General features: G+C 37.5%; 1 protein-coding gene and 1 pseudogene across 1 annotated transcript in view; one reads left to right on the top strand and one right to left on the bottom strand.

Annotated features, from left to right (window-relative positions):
* Positions 1-288: 288 nt before the first annotated feature.
* The window catches only part of LOC116287546 (ATP-dependent RNA helicase DDX1), a 30,747-nt gene continuing 11,787 nt past the window's right edge, over positions 289-19,248 (bottom strand). Inside the window, exons 18-32 of the mRNA XM_089034456.1 lie at positions 19,174-19,245; positions 18,752-18,778; positions 18,394-18,483; positions 17,957-18,007; positions 17,507-17,581; positions 16,711-16,770; positions 16,148-16,199; positions 15,513-15,659; positions 15,012-15,103; positions 14,453-14,525; positions 12,936-13,008; positions 10,183-10,225; positions 9,726-9,821; positions 1,533-1,650; positions 289-754 (exon numbers count right to left, since the gene is read on the bottom strand). Of these exons, the coding sequence (XP_088890582.1) occupies positions 627-754; positions 1,533-1,650; positions 9,726-9,821; positions 10,183-10,225; positions 12,936-13,008; positions 14,453-14,525; positions 15,012-15,103; positions 15,513-15,659; positions 16,148-16,199; positions 16,711-16,770; positions 17,507-17,581; positions 17,957-18,007; positions 18,394-18,483; positions 18,752-18,778; positions 19,174-19,245 (1,197 nt within the window). The 3' untranslated portion in view covers positions 289-626. The remainder of the gene's footprint in view (positions 755-1,532; positions 1,651-9,725; positions 9,822-10,182; positions 10,226-12,935; positions 13,009-14,452; positions 14,526-15,011; positions 15,104-15,512; positions 15,660-16,147; positions 16,200-16,710; positions 16,771-17,506; positions 17,582-17,956; positions 18,008-18,393; positions 18,484-18,751; positions 18,779-19,173; positions 19,246-19,248) is intronic.
* On the top strand, positions 4,207-8,787 carry LOC148909623 (uncharacterized; annotated as a pseudogene).

Here is a 19,248-nt window from a genome sequence, read left to right on the forward strand (position 1 = left end):
TATACGGCATCAATCGCGAGTCCCCCTTACTGCTGCTCGTGCGCATTCGAGCTTCTCATAAAGTGAAAGGAAGCCCAGCATATAGCCTGCGTAACGGCCCAAAGGGAAGGGGATTGGGGAGAGGGGGACTGGGGAAAGGAAGGGGAACTGGGGAGAGGAAGGAAGGAGAGTTGTTTGTTTTATAGAAATTCGAATACAGTAACTGAGATAAAGAGCATATATGGAATATACACGGCCCTACAAGCTTCTAACTTTGGAGCCTACAGCATATAAAAAAGGAGATTCATATATTTTTTTATATTTTATTTCAATTTTCCCATTATTTATCTAAATAGCAGATATTAGGGTTACACTCTATTGCCTTCAGACAATAAATTGTTTCAAGTCTAGGCATTTGGGTCGATACAATAAATACATAGAAAATGTCCCAAATGTAACAATTGTTTGAAGGCAATATAATGTAACTCTGATATCTGCTATTTCAAGTACTTAATGTTCGTCTTTTCCCAGCAGGCAAGCGCACATTGTGTTTTCCAAGATCTGATTCCACCAATATCCATTGGTCTCACGCCACGACTGTAGCAGTTTCACCATCGTGTAATTCATTCTCCCAATACTAGCCCATCTTAGTATGCATTTATCATCCATTTACGATGCTTTAAATCCAAAAATGATGATTGGGCTTTCTGTTCAAGACTAGCCAAGTCTCTCACTGATGGTGCCAATTCGGATGCGTGGGTTTCAAAAGCCATGCCTGGAAGAGAGTAAAGCAGACCAAAGGAAATAATGACGATATTTTCAATGCTAGTACTTTCATATTGTGTTTGTCAATACAGTATCTTGGTCTGACAAAAGTATACTCTTTTTTGTATACTTGAAGAAAACAAACATTTATTTTCCTACTCAAACTCTTCAAAATTCTAAGAAAACGTGCTGAAATGCACGCATGCGCAAACGCTTTTCTCTAGTGTCATTGGAATCTGTTAATGCGAGTTTAGAATATGATGTCATCAACTTTCTAATTAGCATAAAATTAAAACTTGAGTATCTCTTGAACCAAAAATGCTAACCAGAAATGGCACACTCTCTACTTTCCCATGCCCATAATCCCCCCCCCCCCCCCCCCCACACACACGCATGGAGGACTACAAACAACGTAATTTTGGCCATTCTCTGACCCACCCCTCGGAAATTCCAAATTTCTCTGTGGGGGGGGGGGGGGGGGGAACACAATTACTGGAACTTCACATTTATAATATAGTGTTTCACAAGCACTAGGCAAGAATACCCATTTTCTCGATCTAAGAATGCACTGCTGTTGGCACATTCTGAGGTCTTTGAGAAAATATGGACGACAAACAATAATACAACAAAACCACAAAGACTGGTTTCTGAATACTGGATTCCTAATCATTCCTTCTATTTTTAAATGGAGATTAAAAAGAGGCATCGAGAGCACAGGAAAAAAAACTATTATAGGGAAACTAATACTGAAACTTAAAAATTACAAAATTGATGAAATTGGTTTGTACCTTTGCCTCTTTTTTCTCCATACACGACCTTGCCGTCAAACTCGTTACTTTCCACCCTCAAGTCTGAAGAGACCACAGGGATAGTTTCACCCAGGTGATCTTCTACGTCTGCAAGATACTAAGTAAATAAAAACAGAAATGTTTGGGTGTTTTTTCACAACTTAGACAACTGAACTCGGTGTCATTTAAATTTAAAAATTACAAGCATATATGTTAAGTAGAGTTGCTTGTTTGTACTCTCCTCTAATACAGTGAAACCTGTCTATAACGGTCACGCTTTGGAAATGGCCAAGTGACCGTTATAGACAGGTGACCATTATAAAAAGGTTTTCCTTAAACACAAAGTTTCGCTTCGAATAGACATTTAATATTTACTGTTCGTTTACTATTAAAACATACTACAAACTGCATGTTTTGATCTACGTTATAGTAGCTTTTATCGTGTGATAACAATGCGGAAATGTCAATCAATCGTGTAAACAGTATTAATACATGCATGATGACACGCTACAATTGAATAAAGATTTGTTATGATTTTCTAATGCATAGGTCGTATAGCGACCGTTACATAGAGGTAAAAAAAACAATGAAGCTGTTTATTCCGGATGTCAAAAGGGTGACTATGCAGGTGTAAAATTTACAGTGAATGTATGGCAAGATTTTCGGGGAATTGCTGAGTTATGTACGGGGTGACCGCTATATACAGGTCCGTTTATAAACAGGTTTGACTGTAATAAGGCTTTAGTTAACGAAAGTTGACTTTCAGCCAGACGGGTCAGGTTTACGAAGTACTTTCTCTGGTGCTTTGAGAGCAGCTCATTCAACTATTCACTTCAAGTAGAATAAATGCTGAAAATATTGAGTTAGGGATGAGGATCACTTTAAACCAACAGCTAGATGCAAGGTCCTGAAATTTCCTTACTATATTTTCTGTAAAACAGACCTCTATTAAGCGGACACTCAATTACACGGGCAGTTAGTTGTGAAGTTCCGAATCTTATCATATTTACTGTAAAACAAACTTCCATTCCGTGGACACCCTTTATGATTAAGGTGGCTGCCTACTTTTGAACGTTCGAATTGAGCCCACGATGAGCGCGCGCTCAAAAACCGCTGAAAAATCTACAAGATTTTATTGAAGAACCATACGTGTTTTGAGCTTCAACAGGGCAAAACCCTCAAATTTTGCACGGGACTCTCTGTTTTTTAATAGCTCATTTGAAAAAACTCCTAAAAATCTAGGTTATATCAACATTTTAGAAAAAGTTTAAATCAGTAACACATGAAAAAATAGATTTTTGTAGGGATTTTTGTTCGACTTTATGAGATTTTTTAAGAGCACCGAAACTACAAAATATGACAAATCAATGTATTTTTTTGTATTTTTGTCGAAAATATCCATGTATTATTGTAGAATGATTGACTAGCCTTCATTCGTGCAATCATAGTCTGCAAATAACTATTATCTTATTAATCTTAATTTTTTTCTAATCACTTCCGGTGGCGCAATTTTTACTCCAAAAAATCGTGCGTAGGCTTCCATTAAATGCTGATTATCTCGAAAACGAGCTCGGGACACCCTATTTTTCTTTCCAGATTTGGAATCAGCATTAAATTTCAATTCGGAAAATCGAAGTTTTAAAAAAAGTTTAAGAGTGATTGTCAGAGAAAACCGGGCAGAGGCAAAAGATCGGGGTAAACCGATTTGCACCAAATGTTCAGCAATAAAAGACTATCCGATTAGATGACGAACCATGGTAGTTAAAGTTTTGTTGAGCTTTTTTTCCCCGAGATAGACCACCCCCCTCGGTTTTTGATCGTGATCGGCCTTTGCGATGCCAAAATCTAAGGCCAAACTTCAACCTCTCAAAAGTCAATTCTTCTTTATCTCTGCAAGTTTTAATATTTTGTTTGGGAAATTGATCATATGATCGAGAAGTCTTGAGGTTTTGAGTCAAATACGATGAGGTTTTAAATTTTGACCCGGACTTGAACTTTGCATACAAAGCCTGTTCAATTCACGATCTAAAAATTCGTCAACTTTCAAACATATTTTCTCAAAAGTGCGGCAGTTATTTTTTAAGTGAATAACATTTTTTCAAAGCTCTACGTCAGAGCTTTCAGAAATCGTAAAGTTAAAATTGGGATCTAAAATTAAACGAACGCGAGCAGCTTTCAAAGTTGGCAAAAATCGCCTTCTGAATTTGCGTAATTGCGTTAAGTGTTTACTTCCGGTTGACACAAGGCTGCGTTACTGACTCCCGTCTTCGACAATACAAAGCTTAAAATTTGTTTTCAAAAACAATTTCAACTAGAATAACCTTATTTTATCCAAATTAAAGTTATCTAACGAAGAAATCCCAAGTAATACGACTCCGTGAGTATTAAAAGACTGTTTATATAAAGCTAATTTACATAAATTTTAAGGCAAGACTACTTTATTTGCATTTTATAAGACATATTTAAAAAAACAGTTTTCTCTCTGGGAACGCATGACTAAGACTTAAATACTACAATAAAAGAAGCAAAAAGGCACAAATTATTGCACAAACACTATGTTCGATTCGTTTTCTCAACGTCGTTTTAATGAAGTGTATTTTATTAATCTTGCGTAACTTAGAAACTTCAACTCGTTTCGACTTGATTGTGAAATATTCAATACCTGGAGTCAGTAATGGCTGCACAAGTGAGCTGCTCTTTCGCATCTCAAGATTCTTCTTGTAGTACCACTGGATTAGGATCTGCCCTTGTCCCTTTATCAGCATGTACTCAGGATATGACTTTACATCTAGCTAGTCTCCAAGTAACAAGTAAACGTGGACGGGGAAAAACAGGCCTTTCGGAGAGAGATCTCATCTTAAATCGTGCAGGATTGTTCGATCTCAGCACCGCTCAAACTGAAGTAATGACGATCTGCCCAAAACATCGAAAAAATCTGACCACTGATTGGCAAGGTCGTAAAAGCCGTGTTTGCAGCTACCCATGCCATAAAAGTCACCGAAAACAGATGCAATTCCCTCGAAGAATAAATGCTTCAATGTCTGCTGAAATCTATCATCTTTTTAATGTTGTTGTCCCGATTGGTTCTGGTAAGTATTGGTCATATCGATAATACTGCTTTTTGATATGCTCAAGAGTGAGTACGGCTTTTGATTCCATATTCCATTCTCATTTTCATTTTTACCGTCTTTTCTAATTCTTCTTTTTTTTTTTCTTTCCTTTTTGCATTTTCATTGTCGTCCAGTGTAATTCTTATTCTCATTTTAATTTTCATTCTGATTTTTGTTTTTTTTCCCTTGACAAACGCTAAATTTTGAGTTTATTCTATTTTTTCATTCTTTTTTTAAAGATTCGTTTTCATTTTCAATCCCTCCCTCCAATTTTATCTGTCTCGAATGATGTTTCAAAGGCTTAATATTGCTTTCTTTGCCATTACTTTTTTTTCTGCAGCCATTTGCGAAACCTGCCGACATATGCATTATAAAAGGCGTGGCAAAGAAATTCAGGAAGGAATTAAAGTCCTGAGTACTTTGTTTTCATATTCAAGCTCATAAAAACATTTAAACCATCCCTTGATTAGATGGCCACATTGAACTTAACACGAAAGTTTGGGTACAGGTTAACATAGACATCTTTGACATTGATAGCGGAAGGGGAAGTGCATGGTAGGCTGTATATTTCATACTTTAATCTTTTCTGTCACAAATGTATCGCTAGATCACCTGACTGTTGGTTACGTTTTCTTTGCCAGTGATTCCATGCACTTCTTTTCCCTTTTATACCGTTTCTTTCGCTAGACTTCGCTCTGTTTTTCCTGTGCACTTTAGTTCAATCGTTCACATATGCATTTGACAGGTATTTCGTGAAGAAGAGCATGAAGCACCATTTCATTTATCTTCCTTGGAGTCTGATAACCTCTGCGAACCAAGTACCTCATCTGCGCGTGTTCAGTGTGAACCAAGTAGTATCTCATCTGCGCATGTTCAGTATGAACCAAGTACCTCATCTGCGCATGTTCAGTATGAACCACGTTCCCCATCTCCGCAAGTTCAGTATGAGACTGAAACAACATCGTCGCAGTCATCACAGAGTACTGTACCTGACCAGGAAGTCAGCATATGGGAAGATGAAATGGAGCTACAACGGCAGAAACGACACACCTTGAATGAAGCGATCAACGAGTTGAGCAGTGGTCGCATTAGTCCTGTATTATCAACGTTAAATACTTCTTGGGATGACATCTCCATTACCCAACAAAAATATTATTCAAGAAAAGCAAAGGAGATGATATCAACTGCGCTGACAACTTTCAGCCCTGGCCAAGAACACAAGTTGTGGGAGTCAATCAAACGAGGAACTTTACCTGGAATCGAACCAACTGGTAGTCCTAATAGGCTTCACTTTGATGGAACCGAAGGGTTGGTGAATGTTCTTGTGAAAGCATACAACCAAGCAGCGTCATGGCAAATCAAAAGACAAATTCTGTCTCTTTTTGCTAACGATTTTACAAAAACTGAACTTCAAGAATTAATACCTGGACTGTCAAAGTGGAGAATCGACCAGGCACGTATACATGGCATCGAGACAGGGAAAGGTCAGCCTGTGTCTACTCAACCTCTCTTTCGCCAAAGAATCGAACAAACAAAGGTAGACCATTTTATAGAGTACATATCCCAACCAGAATTCTTACAAGATGTTGCTTTTGGAACCAAAACCATGAAGCTCGACTCAGGAGAAAATATTTTGATTCCGGCGGTCATCAGAACGATGATACCATCACGAATTATTTCTCAGTACAAAAGCTACTGCGTGTTCCATCAGTTCCAGCCAGCTAGTGATCGATCGCTATGGAGAATGCTTCAAGTATGTTCTGCATCCATGCAAAAGTCTCTTCAAGGACTAGACAACCTGACTGCAGAAGGGACTGAGGCTTTTGATAACGTGATGAAAGTAGTAGATTCCTTCGTGGAAAACGGAGCTGGTGAGCAATGGGGTAAAGTAGCTCAAAAACAACTGGTAGAAGGGAGAAGGTATCTAAAGGCTGACTATAAATCACATGTTAGCAGTAACGAGCACTGTAAAGACCATTGCATCAAATATGCCCTCAGCGACCCAAACGTTGATGCTTTGTCAAGTGATTGTCAACACAACCATGATGTATTATGCGAAAGATGTGAATCCCTAAAAAGCGTTCTTCAAGATATCACTGAAAAAATCGAGGCTGTCGAGATTACATATACTGAAGAACAGCGAGCAATCAAGGGGTTTGAAGTTGCAGAATGTATTCGTTCTATCAATGCCTGGAAATCACATTTACTGCGACTCATCAATCAAGACCAAGCAAAGCAACAAGCCCTATCCAACCTCACTGATGACGTTTGCCTAATCGTTATGGACTGGGCTATGAAGTTCCTACCCCAGCGTTATCGAGAGCGCATGAGCGACTTCTTCGGCAAGAAAGGGAGAAGTTGGCACGTCTCTGCTGTAATCACCAAACAGGACGGAGCATACCACGTTGAGTGCTATGTACATCTCTTTAATGTTTGTGTTCAAGATGCCTTTTCAGTAACATCTATTGTCGAAAACCTGTTTCATGCTGTCAGACAAGATTATCCTTCCATCAAGAAAGCCTACATGCGCTCAGATAATGCTTCATGCTACCACAATGGCCCTCTTCTACTAAGCCTACCATACATTGGTAAGAGAAATGGTATTACGCCTTTGAGATACGACTTTTCAGATCCTCAAGCAGGAAAGGACATCTGCGACCGCAAAATTGCCCCAATGAAAGCTCATATCAGAAGGTGGGTAAACGAAAAGCATGATGTTACTTCAGCCGAGAATATGAAAAAAGCTCTCGAGTCGCATGGTGGCCTCAAAGGATGTCGAGTTGCTGTAGCCAAAGTAAATCCTTTGAGAGATAATGGTAAAGATAACAAGATACCAGGAATAAGTCTTTTGAACAATTTTTCTTACGAAAAACATGGGATACGAGCCTGGCGAAGTTTTAACATCGGACCAGGACGTCTGATCAAGTACAAGGAGCTTCAAGTTCAGGCCCAACAGGAAACTGGCTTAGAGAGAACTTGGTTTAGTAGCTGCACGGCATGCCGAAAACCCTGTGATCAAGCACGACATCTACTCATGCAGTGAGACTGATTGCATTTTGACTTTCAAGACTAGAGATGAAGCAGAAGCACATATGGACACTGGAAAGCACGTGAGAACAACTGAGAAGGAATCCATGTATGACTCAGTAAGGAAAACATGGGCTGAGAAAGTGACTGGTGTAAAATTTGTAGGGACAACAGCAGACAGTGTCCCACGATCCAACCAAGAACAAGAGCACTCAAAGATCGAAGAAAATGAAACGGCTATTGGATGGGCATTAAAGAGCACGAGGACATGGAAACAATTAGGAAAGAAAGCCAAATTATTTCTTATCGAACAGTTTGATTCAGGTGTGGCAACGGGCCTGAAAGTAGATCCCGCTCAAGTTTCAAGGGAAATGAAAGAAGTAAAAGACAGAAATGGAAAGCCTCTTTTCAAGCCACAGGAATGGAGGACAGCACAGCAAATAAAGAGTTTTTTCTCGCGTCTGTCAGCCAAGCGGAAACAACAGCAAATGAATCCGAGCGATGAGGAAATCGAGCTATCAGATGAGGACATAGAAGCTCTAGAAGCCGAGGAGTCATTAGAAAGCCTTAGAAATGCTGTTTTTCAAGACATGAATGTCCCAAGTCATCCTGTTACAGCTGGAAAAAGAAATTTGTGTCAGTTGTCCTATGAAGGGAAACTGAATAGCCTCCAGATAGTTGATCTGCAAACCATTTGCGAAAGCCTGGAAATTCAAGCTGAGGGGCCAAAGAAAAGAAAAAGGACATACGTAGAACCAATTGAACAGTTCTTACTTGTATGCTCGTGCAAGAACACCTAGTTGGAGGAGTAGTTATATAATGGTAGATAGTTTCTAGATATAACTGTTCGCGGTATCGGGATTTCAGTTCAACTTAATTTAACAACCTTTCAATCTCAGATCTAGAAATTGGTTGATATGTGTGGTTACAGCGATCGGACACGTCTACATGACGGCACTAATCATTTCAGTGTATTGCGTTACACTTTACAAGGAAAACCATGACAATTCATTAATTAAAACGACGTTGAGAAAACGAATCGAACATAATGTTTGTGCAATAATTTGTGCCTTTTTGCTTCTTTTATTGTAGTATTTAAGTCTTAGTCATGCGTTCCCAGAGAGAAAACTGTTTTTTTAAATATGTCTTATAAAATGCAAATAAAGTAGTCTTGCCTTAAAATTTATGTAAATTAGCTTTATATAAACAGTCTTTTAATACTCACGGAGTCGTATTACTTGGGATTTCTTCGTTAGATAACTTTAATTTGGATAAAATAAGGTTATTCTAGTTGAAATTGTTTTTGAAAACAAATTTTAAGCTTTGTATTGTCGAAGACGGGAGTCAGTAACGCAGCCTTGTGTCAACCGGAAGTAAACACTTAACGCAATTACGCAAATTCAGAAGGCGATTTTTGCCAACTTTGAAAGCTGCTCGCGTTCGTTTAATTTTAGATCCCAATTTTAACTTTACGATTTCTGAAAGTTCTGACGTAGAGCTTTGGAAAAATGTTATTCACTTAAAAAATAACTGCCGCACTTTTGAGAAAATATGTTTGAAAGTTGACGAATTTTTAGATCGTGAATTGAACAGGCTTTGTATGCAAAGTTCAAGTCCAGGTCAAAATTTAAAACCTCATCGTATTTGACTCAAAACCTCAAGACTTCTCGATCATATGATCAATTTCCCAAACAAAATATTAAAACTTGCAGAGATAAAGAAGAATTGACTTTTGAGAGGTTGAAGTTTGGCCTTAGATTTTGGCATCGCAAAGGCCGATCACGATCGAAAACCGAGGGGGGTGGTCTATCTCGGGAAAAAAAAAGCTCAACGAAACTTTAACTACCATGGTTCGTCATCTAATCGGATAGTCTTTTATTGCTGAACATTTGGTGCAAATCGGTTTACCCCGATCTTTTGCCCCTGCCCGGTTTTCTCTGACAATCACTCTTAAATCAATTTCCAAAAGAAGGCAGTCACCTTAATAAGTGCACACCAGGCAAGGTCCCGAAGGTGTCAGATAAATAGGGGTTCCCCACTGTAAATGGCTACATACCTGAACTTCGTCATACCAGATTGCACATCCCCCCTGCTCTTTTAACCGTGTGTTGTTACAGTTTTTCCCTCTGCTTGGACACGAGTGATACCACACCTGGAAAAGCATTTAAGAGTAAACTATCAAACTCAACTTAAAAATAATAACAGCAGATTTGTTAAGATTATACGTGCCCATGACTGTTGACCTGTCTGGACAAAAACATCAAAGTTAAGTTGAAGTAACCATAATTAAGGTTGGTGGTCAGTTCTTTCGTCCAAATCCGCAGCCATCTATGCCATCTTTGATTCCCAAAATAGCCCATACAAGACAAATTAATAGTGCCAGTTCATAGGGCTGATTCCATAAGTCCTATTTTTTCGCTCCTTTCTGGGGTCGTGGAGTGATAACCAGAATCATCAAAAGAGCGAAAACACCGACTTATGGATTAACCAGTATAACCAGTTTGTAGATTTACCTTTTCTTTGACATCAGATATAAGAGAAATAGCAAGCCCCATTCTGACAAGTAAAATCAAAGGAAAAATGCAATTCAAGTCTTTTTGCAGTTGTCAACATGCAGCTGCATAAGTTGCTTGATATACTGCGAGGATCAGCTCAATTTGATACACTACAACCGCAGTACAAATATATATTTCATATAAATTCTCATATATATCTCTCCTATCGGGCCGATAGACCCACCTAATGCGTCCTTGAAGTCTCATATGAAACTATTAGCTCAGTGGTTAGAGCATGGCACCGGAATCGCCAGGGCACGGGTTCAAATCCCGTTCAAGACTCAAAATTTTTTCAGCTCAATTTGATTCAAGTCTTTTGACATTTGACATTTGACATTTATTGTTTTCAATTAATACATTAATATTTACACTTTTACCTGCAAGTAGCTTAAAGCTATTCAAGGCAGGTTAAAAGGAAAGACAAACATCTATAATTACAATAATTACAATATTATGGTGCAAAAAAAGACCAAAAAAGGAAAATAATATTTGCAATTAATAGATATGATTAAGTATTATTTATAATGAATATTGATACACATTTATAGTTTATAATATATAAACGACAATTGGATAAAATGAAATGTGAGACATAAACACAAACGGAAGGAGAAGTCGTATCAAGAATTATGAATTAAACATCATTGGAATTTCAACATAATAACCATTTAAATCTAGACTCTTAAACAGTAATGACCTAATTTCTTTTTTAAAGCTATTTTTTGATAATTTCCTTATACGATCTGGGATTTGATTCCATAATCTTACACCCATTCTGGAGAAAGAATCTTTCTGAATGTTTAATCTCGATGATCTAGAGAAAAGATTGTTATCATAAGCGGATCTCGTTTCATAAGTGTGAATGTCTTTAATGTAAATAAAGAGTTTGCTAACATTGAGAGGAGCATTGTTGTTAGTGACGTCATACATCAATGTTGCTAATGATTCAATATAAAGTAGCCATATAGGTAATATGTTAGTTTCAATAAATAAAGGGATAGCACTTTGCGTCGATTTGACATGAAATATCAATCTAAGAGCTCGTTTTTGTAAAATCAATAATTTATCTTTCAGTTTTTTCCCAGCCTGACCCCAAATACTTATTCCATACATCAATAATGGCTGTAACAAAGATTTATACATAGTTATCAAAGTATGTTTTGGCAAAAAATGCCTTAGTTTAGATAACAGACCAACTACTCTACTAATTTTGTTGCTCAGTAAGTCAACATGAGGTTTCCATGACAATTTACTATCAGTCAATACACCAAGATATCTAACATAATCTTTTTGTTCAAGATAAATATATTTACTATTTCTATAATCAAAAAGTTTAATTTTAATTTGATCACCTACTTTACGACGGGAGGAATGGAAAATAACAAAGTTCGATTTTTTTATGTTAACTGTGAGTTTATTAGCAGTAAACCAATCTTGCAGCTTTGCAAGCTCGTTATTCATAACTAATTCTAGATTTTTAACATTTTTATTATAATATAAAATGTTGGTATCATCAGCAAATAGATGAAATTTCAAAACTTTAGAGCTTTGACAAATATCATTAATGTATAATAAAAAAAGAAGAGGACCTAAAACAGATCCCTGGGGAACGCCGCATTTGATTTCTCGTTTATCAGATATATAATTATTAACAGTTGTAGTTTGGGACCTACCGGACAAATACGATTCAAACCAATCATACAAACATCCTCTTATACCATATGTGTAAAGTTTTTTTAAAAGTATCTTATGATCAACGGTGTCAAAGGCTTTAGCCAAATCAATAAAAACAGCACATGTAAACAATTTCTGGTCCAAATTGGACTGAATCGTATTCACTATGTCAAGAATTGCATGATGTGTTGAGTGATGCTTTCTAAAGCCATACTGAACATTGGAAAGAAGCTGATGCTTTTCTACGAAATTAATCAATCTATTGAACATAGTTTTTTCAAAAATTCTATTAAATATTGAAAGCAATGAAATAGGTCTGTAATTACTCGGGTCAGTATCATCATCAGATTTGAAAATTGGAAGAACTTTGGAAATCTTAAGTTTAGTTGGATATTTCCCAGTTTGAACTGATAAATTCATTAATTTAGCTAAGTGTTCGCTAAGGACATGTTTAGACGCTTTTAACAGATTAACAGGGCATGAATATAAGCCATAAGCCTTGTTATTAGGTAAGGATAAGATTTCATATTCTATCTCTGACATCGTGACAGAGGGAAAAAAAACAACGAAGAATTAGGTTGATAAATGCTCTTAAGATATTCCGTAAAGTCTATGCTTGGTTTAGGAATCATTTCAGCGTAGTTTTCACCAACTGTTGCAAAAAAATTATGAAGAATAAAAGGTAATTTGGTAGGATCATTAGTCTTCTGACCATCTAAAGAATTGTCTTTTAAAGCTGAAATTGATTTTAATTTGCTTTTCTTGTTATGTAATAAGGAATTGATTGCTAACCATGTTTTTCTGGTATTCTTCATATTTGTTTCAAAATAAGATTCATTTTTATTTAGTTATAATCTATTATTGTGTGGAAACAAAGGAGGAGATATAAAGATAAGATTGCAAGGAAGAAATTATTACTTTCATCTTCTCTTGTAAAAAAAGGTTTAACATTTTAAAGCTGCAGCATCACCTTAAGACTACTTTAAGGTAATTATTTCCTATGCCATCCTCTCGTTAAGTTGTTTATCTTTCCTTACCTTTCTGCTCTTCCTACTCGACCAATTCTGTGAACATAGTTCTGTTTATCATCAGGGAAGGTTACATTGACAACTAAGTAAAAAAACATTAGGATTAACCTGGTATTGCAAACAATTTTACTTATAAAATCGTTAGACCAGCACTGTATAGGCTCACAGAAGAAAAAGTATGTTACAGAGCCCAAGGTTTTTGAGACAAGGTTGCACTATCCATGGATCCACCTAAGTCCTCCCAAGGGAGCACATTAAAATTTTGTTTGTGTAAGGAAAGGTATTGTTCTTGGTTGATCTATCTAGCGCGCGCAATCCATCATGTGACAGGCGTTCCTCGTAGTGTTTTGGTTTCGGCCGATCCGAATGACCTACGATCGTGTAAGGAAGGGAATGACGAGTGTAATAGGAGCAATAGAGTGTAAATATTCGTCGGTTTTCGGAGTAAATTCGCTAGCCCGACTAAAGCAAGGAACGCCTGCCATAAAGTGTAGCGCGCGCACGTAAACAAGCACTACAAGGAACGCCTGTCATATCTTAGATTACGTGCGATAAAATCGAAGATAAACCAACACAATCAAAATTTTAACGTGCTCCCTTGGTCCTCCCTAAAACTTTGCCTGACCTCTTACAGCGCTAACCAATCACACATGCAAAATCGCACAATTTTTGTCTCAACAGAATAAAGTTTTGGTGGACGTCACTCAAACTGTTTCCATGACATTGCCAGGAAATGTAAAGTTTTCAAGAGCACGTGCCTATGGAATGTTGCGAAAACGCCTTGATTGGAGTCCACTAAGCCATTTTTGGTCGCAACAGCAAATTGTACGGTTTTGCGCGTGTGATTTGGAAGTGCTGTAACCTTCGATACATGATTGAAAAAATGTGGATGTTTTGATTTATGGGGAGGGCAGAATCACTAGAGAACCCAGAGAAAAATGTAAAGGGCTTTAATTTCTGTAGTGCCATTCAGTTGAAATTCACTGACTGCTATTAACAGAAGGCGAGGGTGTGCACCTATACTAACCCCTGCATATTTAAAGAGAATCATTCTTGGAACTCTTGCTTTGCTGACAGTGCACACACCGACTTAAGGCGTGATTACACGGAGCAATTTTCTTTGCAACTTGTCTTGCAAAGGCGTTGCGACAAAGTTACATGTACCCTTTGTAGTGTGTAACCTACAGAACAATTTTTTAAATGTTGCAAGACAAGTTGCAGCAATTGTTGCGAAAAGTAGAATTCGTTTCTATTTTTGGCAAAGATTGAGTCTCCGTTGCATCATGTAAACACTCTTGCAAATTTTGTTGCAACGCTGTTGAGAGACAAGTTGCAGAGAAAATTGATTTATGTGATCGCGCCTTTATTCATGACTTGCATTTGATAAACCTTTAGGATATGTGGAATGAGGTTTTTGCACAAAAACTAAGAAAACAATTTTTCTTTCTTATCAGTTTATAATTAGAGAAGAAATGTTCTGAGATTAAAACAAAAGACAAAACAAAAAATTATCAATAATATCATACCATAAGGCACTCCCTTGATGTCTATTCCCCTAGCAGCCACATCAGTGCAAATCAAAAACTGAGCCTCATTATCCTGTTGAAATTTCAAAAGGTTAAGTAAAGTATAAACAGTTAGCCCATGAAGTTACTTTGAGGTTTCCAGCTTTTGAGTGTCCCAGAGGGTATGTGGTGAGTAGTGTATGTGTACGTACACCCTTTTTGGCTCGACATTGTCTGCCAAATCAGCAATCGAGAAGTATAAGCCATGGAATGAACAGAACTAAGAGGGTGTGTGGTGAGTAGTGTAGGTGTACGTACACCCTTTTTGGCTCGACAGTATCTGCCAAATCAGCACTCAATAAATATAAGCCATGGAATGAACAGAACTAAGATATATTTGCAAAGAGCTTTTCTGTTTTCCCAACATTAGAATTCCTCGAATATTTCGACTTTTTTAAAATCAAAATTTATGCTAATATGAAAATTTTATTTTGAGATTGAGGCATTTGCCTCTCTTTCCTTAGTTTGCCTTATTGCATGTACTTCCTTGGAGATTACTAAGATTATAGCACAAATATACCTTAAACAGCTGCAGATTTGTCTTTCTTTCTTGCGGTGACCGATCTCCATGAAGAACTACACAAGAGTACTTATTTATCATAGACTTTGGCCCTGAAGAACAAATCATATCATTTATTCATAGTAATTTTCTGACACTGCGGATACCAGTCGTGACGTCGTATGATGTTGCGTGACCGTGACAGTGTCGAGTAAGTACTAATAATAATACTGTGAGGGCTGGAATGCCTGTGCTGGAAGATTTGGCCGCGACTCTCTCAAATCCTCTCTTCTTAGTGGCATCATGCAACCACTGAAACAAAACCTCGAATAAAAAAAAAAAGACAGCCCATGAAAGCGATTGAAAAAATTGATGCGCGTTAAGACACTAATTTGTGTACAGCTGCTTATCGCCCCAACCAGGAGCATCACCCCCACTTCATAGGAAAAAACAGAAAATGGCAAAGGCTAAAAAAATGCCTTGATCAGGCTTAAGGCTCTTGTAATGGTTCAACCGTCTTACCTCCACCATGCTGCAGTAAATACTGTTCTATGTTATCACAATCGATCTTTGTGCGACAGAAGATGATCGCAGTGTCCATTTGGTGCACATCAATGGCTTTCTTAAGGTATTCCGCCTTCAAGATCTTGACTGCTTCTGAGAGCGTTTCTATAAGAAAACAAATTAAAGCCATTTTTGGGGGAAACATTTGATGTTACTGAGGCATTGCGCCCCCTGCAACTTCGCGCGAATAGTCCCCTTCACAGTTCCCTGCGCCATCTTGAAAGGTAGCCGTTCCTTTGCATCGAAGCGAGACGAACGGTGAACTTGCAATGATAGAGACGTAAGGATAATTGTTCAAGGTGTTAAAAAAGGTCTCTATCATTGCAAGCTCACCGTTCGTCTCGCTTCGATGCAAAGGCACGGCTACCTTTCAAGATGGCGCAGGGAACTGTGAAGGGAACTATTGTCAACAGACAAGCATGAAGCGTATGCGCAGAGAAATGCGCAATGTTCTCCTGCAATTCCTATCGTTTTCCTTTCCGCAAAAGTTAGCAATTTGTGTGAACAATCGTCACGCATATCCTTAGTTATAAATCTATATCAAGTGCAATCTTGATAAACAAGATTTAGTTTCTTTGAGCATTTACACCTACCTGGTGTTTGGCTGCCGGGCTTGATCTTGTCACGATAGTGTATGTCATCAGTCTGGGCAGAAAAGAAAGAAATGAATAAAGAAATGAACAGAAAAGAAACTTCTAGTAAGTATGTTATGAAGATAGGGAAGGGAAGGCAAGGGTATGGCAGGAGAAGTGAATGGAAGTGAAAAGAAAGTGAAAAGAAAATAAGGAAAGTGGAAAAAGGAGAAGTGAGAATATCGCCACCTGGTTAGCGGTATGTTGGTAATAGCATCGGTCTGTTGGACCAATAACCGGTCTTAAAATAACCGGATTTAAAATAACTGAGGAGAAGGTGCTGCCTTCGTAATTACATCTACTAAAGGTTAGACATTCAAGTCTTCTCGGACAAGGACATAAAATGTAGGCCCCGTCTGTCTTCACTCTATAACCCTGTATAAGGTGGACGTAAAAGACTGAAGATACTGGTGACGACCATCTTCAGTGCCCGTGTTGATACCACAGGGCCCACAGTAATTGGCAAAAAGTGGTTGTGTTGTTTCAATCCTCAAGGGAAAAAAATCATAAATGCCTCTTCTTACTTGAACAGCATTCTTCAGGTTCATCCATGACGTGTCAGTTCGTGGATCCAGATGACAAACCTAACAAAAATGAAAATAATTTTCCATTAGGTGTTCAATAAAAGGATTTCTACGGAGGCTGTAAAAAAGTGCTGTGATACACCTCTTTTGTTACTTCTAACTGTGACCATGCTAAACATTGTCATTATGTTCTGCACCCTGTATTAGTGAGGGCAGCTCGGAAAAGCAGTTTTCTTTCTTATTTATGGGAATTTTGGTTATTTTTTTAAGCCTCCATGCAAGGAAAACTAATGAAATGTGGAATGTGGAATTGTAATATGCAGCTGTACTGCACAGTACAACAGTGTATCTGTACCGCACGACTTTGCGCTTACTGAATTTCCATTTTTATTGACAGAACAAGTTAAAGACAAATTTTCGAACAGGCACTGAACACACCCATGTAATACAATCTGACTTTGAAAAGCTTTTATTTGCACTCAGAAGAAATATAATATATGAGAAATAAGATATGATATCAATAAAGGGTAGGGCAGGGTAGTACTGCAGGAGAATTGAGCTAACCAATACACAGAATAAAAACATGACAACCAATTTAAAAAATTATAATTGTTCTGCATTGACCAGCGACTAGACTAGACTCATACATGTGAAAACCCTTTTATGTCTCGATGTGAACACAAGAATAGTTATTTAAATTGATCACTATATTTCGATTCAGTCAGTGCAAAGGGAACAAGACAGAAGTGAAAAACTAGTGTCTGAGAACGAATCAAAGCTAGGAAAGTTTACATACCACGTGATGTACCGTTTCAGGTACACTGTCTTGTCCCTTGAGATCCACCCATGTGGGGAAGTGCATAATACGATCCTTCAAATCAAGAATATACAATTGTAAGATTGATTAATAAGAGCAGAAAATATGCGTAAGATAAATCAGAGAACAAATAATTCAATCAAAATTACAATTCAATCTAAAGTTTCTAACCACTTTAGTTCAAAGAATTTCATTCCCTGAAGTGTGGCTTTCATTTGGGATGCCAGCGTAAGTAAAACCACATACGAAAGCACAGTACTTTTATTCCAGTGTTACTTGTACACTATGCAATGTTCCTCATTGGAAATTGACTAGTAATTTTGTTGCAGTTATAGAATTGAGTTCTATTTTCTACAACGATACTGGAAAACCTGCTTTTATTTGGACAATTTGAATACCGAGGGCATATTAGTAAAAAGAAATACTTACGGCTAATTTTTTCACGTCAAAGGAGTGAAGAGTTGCAGAACATGTAATAATCTACACAAACAAAAAACATGAAAAAAAGTGAAAAATTTCACAGTGAGAGTGCTGGTCACCATGAAACTGTGATTATGACTGAATGTGCATGAACCTCTTCAATAGGCTAAGCATGTATGTTAGAGATTTTAAAAATATATCACAATACCGACTGAGGCTTTCTTTTTTTCTTCAAAAGAACAGTAGATATATATGGTGCTTTAGATTTGATTATAATGTTACATAATGAATTGACTAGCGTTTCAAAACCAAAATTTGCTTATTACTGATAGGAACGTTGTATGTTGTTTTATTATTGTCAAAAAATATATTTGGTGATCCACATGCTTGTACTACATGAAGTACCACACGACTAGACTTTGCAATCAAGTACATGGTCTATTCACCTGTAATCGTTTCCCTGTTGGGCTTGTCTTGGGGATCTTGTTATATATTTTCATTATGAGGTCGTTGTTTCCTTGTGCAAGCAGACCATCCTGTACATGCAAACACAAGAGAAAATAAACAAAATGAATGGATGAATGAATGAATGAACAGATGAATGGATAAATGGATGAATGGATGAATGGATGGATGGATGGATGGATGGATGGATGGATGGATGGATGGATGGATGGATGGATGGATGGATGGATGGATGGATGGATGAGCAAAGCAAGTGAAGCACAGGGAACCCATGCATAAAGAAACACAAGGGATAAATTATCGAAATGATTATTAGATTATTAGATGTTAAAGACTTACCGCTTCATCAAGAATGAAAAAGCTGACCTAGAAATTCAATGCAAATTAATGAATTACAAATAACATTTGAAAAACGGGAAACTGGGATATCCATGTCGTGGGATTTGGAAATGGGATTTCATTCAATTATACTTGGATTCATCCTTGTTTTCACAAGAGTAGCACTTAATAGTCAGCGACTAAAAAACTGCGTCCCTCAATACATGATTGAATTGGGATTTAGATTAGAAGATGATTTTTGCAGAGAGGAAAACCAGAGAACCCAGAGAAAAACTCTCAAAGCACAGGAGAGAACCAATTAGAAACTCTACTCACATAGGACACTGAGTCCAAGTATCGAACCCAGGTCACATTGGTGAGGAGTGAGAAGTCTCGCCGCTTCCCCACATGATGATAATCAATATTTGAATGTAGAGGTGTACCTGGTGTAAACTTATCTTGTCTGTTGATATGAAGTCACTCAGCTTACCAGGGGTTCCCGTCACTATATCAACCTG

Source organism: Actinia tenebrosa, unplaced genomic scaffold (genome assembly GCF_029948245.1).
Source record: "Actinia tenebrosa isolate PJP-AT-01 unplaced genomic scaffold, QUT_ActTen_1.0 PGA_scaffold2__45_contigs__length_23673736, whole genome shotgun sequence".
Taxonomy (NCBI): domain Eukaryota; kingdom Metazoa; phylum Cnidaria; class Anthozoa; order Actiniaria; family Actiniidae; genus Actinia; species Actinia tenebrosa.